We start from the raw sequence: 4695 nt of genomic DNA, 5'->3' as shown, positions 1-4695 counted from the left end.
AGACAGCTGATTTTACACTTTAGGATCGTAGGTCCCATGACTTGGACAGTCAGTAAAGCCTTGTTCCCTGTGAGCTCTGATGAAAATCTAGACAAACAATGGCAAAAATCTCCCCGGTGTCACCTTGAGTCCAGCCTGGGGCAAAGTTGTGTAGTTGAGGCTTTCTGGTTCTCTGTGTGAGGACACCAAGATTTAACTATCCAGGGACTGCCTGACTTCAATAGAATCTTTCTGGGGACATGTGCATGGTGAGAGCTCCAATTATCTGAACTGAAGCTGACATTATGGGGCTGAGTTTATACCTTTCTGTATGAAAGTTCTGACTATCTGTATGAAAAGGCAATTGTGGGGTTCTGATCTATTACAGTTTGTCTACCCCATGTGTGTCCTGCAGTAGAGACCCAAACCACAGTGTGGGGACACAATGCACTGGGGGAGAGCGCAGTAACAGCACAATCCTGACAGGTTAGTGTATGAAGTGGGATCAGACTCTTCAAGCAGTTGGAGACCATAGAAAGTCACTTACTCTTTACATAAAATTCCACATATGCTTTTTCAATTTTGGAATCTTTGTTTAAAACTGCTAGTGTGTAGATTCCTGCATCTTTCTCAGTGAGATCCTGGAGCATCAGGGATCCATTATTGTACACTATATCTCTTCTTCTGACTTCAGGCCCCCAGATGATGGAATTCATGGCTCTTCTGTATTCTACAACTTTAAGGAATGGGTCCTATACTTTGGTTTATGCCAGGAAAAGGCTTTCAGATCTTCTGGAAGATTATGAACTTGGAGAACTACACCTTCCCCTTCAGTTGCATAGCGAGGCACCGGTTGGATCATGAGTTGGGAAGAAGCGAAAGGGTTGCAGAACTGAGAATGGGAATCTGGAAGCTGGGAAGGAAAAGAGAAAAAAAAGCCATCACAGGAGGATCATTGTGCTTGGTGAAAAGATGGTGACCTCCATCCTGATCAGATGGATTCATCACTCAACCTAATGATGTGTGTGTGTGTGTGTGTGTGTATCCAACTTAATAGAGAGTAGATACATGACCTCCTCTTTTCAAACAGTGCCCCTGATACCATAGTGTCCTCTGCATGGAACTGCCCGTAGGGTGTATACATGGCTGCTCCCCCACTGCCCTCAGACACTGCGCACACACATGTACACTGGAGACTGAGATGAATACTCTCCTGAACTCAACAGGCCTGGAAGTTTCACTTTCTAGGGTTTTTCTTTGGTTTACTTTGAAGCAGCACTCAACCCCTGACTTCAATAGTAGATGTGCTTGGTCTGCCAAGTATCCATTAGGTTTGGGGCTATTTGGGGCCTAGGGAGCAGTCTGGTCTTCAAGGCAGGTTCAGGGCTTTAAAAAGCTTGAGTAGTAGGCTGAATGAATTTATGTCAACTTGACACAAGCTACAGTCATTTGGCAAGAAAAGGTTTTGGACCAGACTAAAGCTTTAGGACCAGACTAAAGCTTTAGAACTCTTTGGCAGACCATTGACAAGAAGAAGGACATTTTCTCCTTCAACCACTTGGGGTGGGACAGATTCATTTCTGACTTGGATGGCTGTGGGCAGTTGCCAGCATGTTAAAAGGGAGGCTGGAAGGGAGCAGAGAAAAACCATCAATGCTGAGTTTATTTGATCATCGCTCAGCTTAGATGGGGGGAAAGAAATGTGTCCATCTTTCTTGGTGAGCAACATGATTTTCATTCCCTCAGAGCCTCACACTGTATGACCAACTCCCTTAGGAATTCTCTGCTCAGGTGTCTGTCTGCCTCCCCCGTAAGTGTCCCCATAAAACTCCTCACATAGAATATTTTGTGATGCCTTTCTGAACTCCTCTGGAGAGTCCTCCCTTTCTGACTTTTTTCTCTGTCCACTTTATAATTCTCGTCAACCCGGGACTTCATCTTGCAGATACACTGATGTCAGGTCCACAAGAGCGAAGGCCTTGTGAGGATAGGGATTAGTATGGCTGTTTTGGAAACTTCATCTCCTGGGAAAGATACAGGCAACTTGAATAAAAGAAAAGAAGGAAGGAAGGAAGGAAGGAAGGAAGGAAGGAAGGAAGGAAGGAAGGAAGGAAGGAAAGAAGGAAGGAAGGAAGGAAGGAAGGAAGGAAGGAAGGAAGGAAGGAAGGAAGGAAGGAAACAGAAATATATCCCCATGAGATTATCTACATAGTTCCCAGGTTTGGCGTTAATGACAATAATTATATTCAAGTGTGATTTAAATTATTTTAATTTACTCATGTGTATTTCTGAAGGCAAGTGTCTCCATGTATGCACGTGAAGAGTGTGCCAAAATCTGTGTGGAAGCATATGTTTCATTTTTCCCATGTGTGGGTACATGCCACAGAACATATGTGAAGACACTTGTCTCAATGTTAGCATCTGCAGACATACACCACAGTACCTGTTGGAGGGCAGGAAAGAGCCTTCCGGAATCTGTTCTCTCCTTCTACAATGAGGCAGCTAAGGATTAAATTCAGGTTGTCATGTCTCCACACACTCAGCCATCTCTCTGGTACACCCCTGTTTGATTTCTATTTGGACAGTCATGCTGTCATGGTTGGCAACAGCTGTCTTAGAACACTGCAGACAAAGTAATTGACTGTCAATATTGAGTGCTTGAGGCTTGTCTCTTCCCGTCATGACATCGGTCTGCTCAGGATGCTGAACCTCTGTCACTTATTGTACCTTCTTCCCCATGACTTCAAACAGAAACCTCAAGTCTTCTCTCGAGTTCCTGCCCTCATTAGAAGACTGCAGCCTGCTTCTGAGTTTCTCTCTACCCTCACAGTCAGAGAGTGTGTACCTTACCTGTGAACAGAAGCCCCTGCCATGAGGTACACCCATTGCAGAGAAGAACAGAAGACACCTCCATCTCTCGTCTCACTGTACAGTCCTCCCTTTAGGATAAGAGCTTCAGTTCCAGCAAGGAGCTCAGTCTCTGCTGTTCTTCTTTCCTCTGAGCTGAGTTTCCTCTCAGACAGGAACACTTCCCAGAACCCAATGGGCTGTTGGGGGTAGGTTTTGTGTCCAAGGCACTGCCTTGTCCCCTCCACTCTCAGTACTGCCCTGTATCCCTCTTGACTTCCCTTTATGTTTCTCCTCCAAGCAACACATTGAGCAACAAAGCTGAATAGCATCCCATACCAGCAGAGAATAACAGTTCTTCCCAGGACTGACATCTGCTGTGTCCTTGCCTTGGGTTTGTTAACACCAGAGGGAGCCTTCATCACACTTATGTGTTCTGTGACAAAAATACATAGCTGAGCACACTGTCTGTCCTGTGCTCTCAATGCTCTAGGAAGATGGTATTTATTTAATACCAGGAGGAAAGTGACAGATGTCTCTGAAGGTTGGAAAGTGACTATCTGTATGATAACTATGGATGAAGGTCAATTCTTTACCCTAATGTCACCAGTCAAACTTCTGAAATAGGAGAGAGGCCCAGGAGCAGTTGTATGAGGAGTTTCATGTTCTCAGCATTGGGGAAGGGGTGACCTGTGTGTCTTCATATGGAGGCAACATTCCACCATTATGTGTTGACTGACCTATGTGTTGAGTAATCCCATGTCCTCTCTGAACTTACTTGGTCATCGTTACCCTTTGCCTAATGTCAGTCCTGTCTTCCATTATGAGAAATGCCAAGAGAATGGGAACCTTCAAATTTTCCATGCAGAAAGGTGTTCTCAGAAAAAAAAGAAATCAGGGAGATCTGTTCTCGGCGCCAGGAGAGCCATCTTTGGGGTGAGTTTCTGACCCGCGGCAGCAGCCTAGGACAGGGAACTCAGAAGTTCCTCATTCCCCCCCCAATACTTCCTGGGCTCCCTGCAGGGGCTCTACTCCCCGCACATTGCCTCTCTCTTCCTATCCCACACAGCTTAGATCCAGAACCTTCCTCCCCTCTGCCGCCTTCACTCTTTGGGCACATAACGCCACCCAACTCACCCTGTCTGGGCGCTGGGGTCGAACCCTCAGGGCAAGCGGGCCTGGCGGGAGTTCCTGTGTGTCAATAACCTGCCTGCACCGAGCAAGGTAGGCACTTTGTTTATGAACTACCCAACCAGCACGGAGATCAGTTCTCGGCACCAGGAGAGCCATCTTTGGGCACGGAGATCTGATCTCCGCACCAGGAGAGCCATCACTGGGGCACCAGGAGAGCCATCACTGGGGAGTGCCATCACTGGGAAGGTACATCAGTAGGCAAGGAGACCTGATCCGGTAAAAGAAGATCCATAGGGGAGCACTCAGAGGAAGAGATGGGTAGGCGCCAATGCAAGAATTCACCCAACAATCTGAAAAACAATATGAAACCACCAGAACCCAGTGACCTCACAACAGGAGCTCATGAACACCTTAATCAAGAAGAAGTAGAAAAAAATTGACTTTATGAAAGTGATTGACACCCTTAAACAGCATGTAAAAAATGCCCTTATAGAAATGGATGAGAAGTATAACAGAAAGTTTGAAGAATTGAGTAAATCAGTGAATGATACCCTAGGAAACCAAGGAAAAACAATCAAACAGATAATGGAAACAGTTCAAGACTTGAAAACTGAAATGGAGACAAAGAAGAAAACACAAATAGAGAGCCAGCTGGACATGGATAATCTAGGTAAACGAATAGAGACTACAGAAACAAGCATAACCAACAGAATACAAGAGATAGAAGAAAGAATC

The 4695-nt window shown here is 45.6% G+C and overlaps 1 protein-coding gene across 1 annotated transcript; it reads right to left on the bottom strand.

Annotated features, from left to right (window-relative positions):
• Positions 1 to 518: 518 nt before the first annotated feature.
• Positions 519 to 2893, bottom strand: LOC130868620 (carcinoembryonic antigen-related cell adhesion molecule 3-like). The gene is made up of 4 exons (XM_057760777.1): positions 2830 to 2893; positions 1475 to 1605; positions 802 to 892; positions 519 to 709 (listed from the first exon to the last, which is right to left on the bottom strand). The coding sequence occupies exons 1-4, from the start codon at positions 2891 to 2893 to the stop codon at positions 519 to 521; spliced, it is 477 nt and encodes a 158-aa protein (XP_057616760.1).
• Between the last annotated feature and the right edge of the window lie 1802 nt (positions 2894 to 4695).

Source organism: Chionomys nivalis, chromosome 2 (assembly GCF_950005125.1).
Source record: "Chionomys nivalis chromosome 2, mChiNiv1.1, whole genome shotgun sequence".
In the NCBI taxonomy this organism is placed as follows: domain Eukaryota; kingdom Metazoa; phylum Chordata; class Mammalia; order Rodentia; family Cricetidae; genus Chionomys; species Chionomys nivalis.
The sequence above is the reverse complement of the archived record's forward strand: the minus strand, read 5'-3'. Positions and strand labels throughout refer to the sequence as shown.

Bases quoted from the DNA above. Each gene is read 5' to 3' on its own strand.
- LOC130868620 (XM_057760777.1), bottom strand. From the start codon at position 2,893: ATGGAGGTGTCTTCTGTTCTTCTCTGCAATGGGTGTACCTCATGGCAG. The intron at 1,606-2,829 runs GTAAGGTACACA...GCTCCCTTCCAG, and splicing joins GCAGGGGCTTCTGTTCACAG to CCTCCCTTTTAACATGCTGG. The intron at 710-801 runs GTGTAGTTCTCC...TTAAAGTTGTAG, and splicing joins CTATGCAACTGAAGGGGAAG to AATACAGAAGAGCCATGAAT.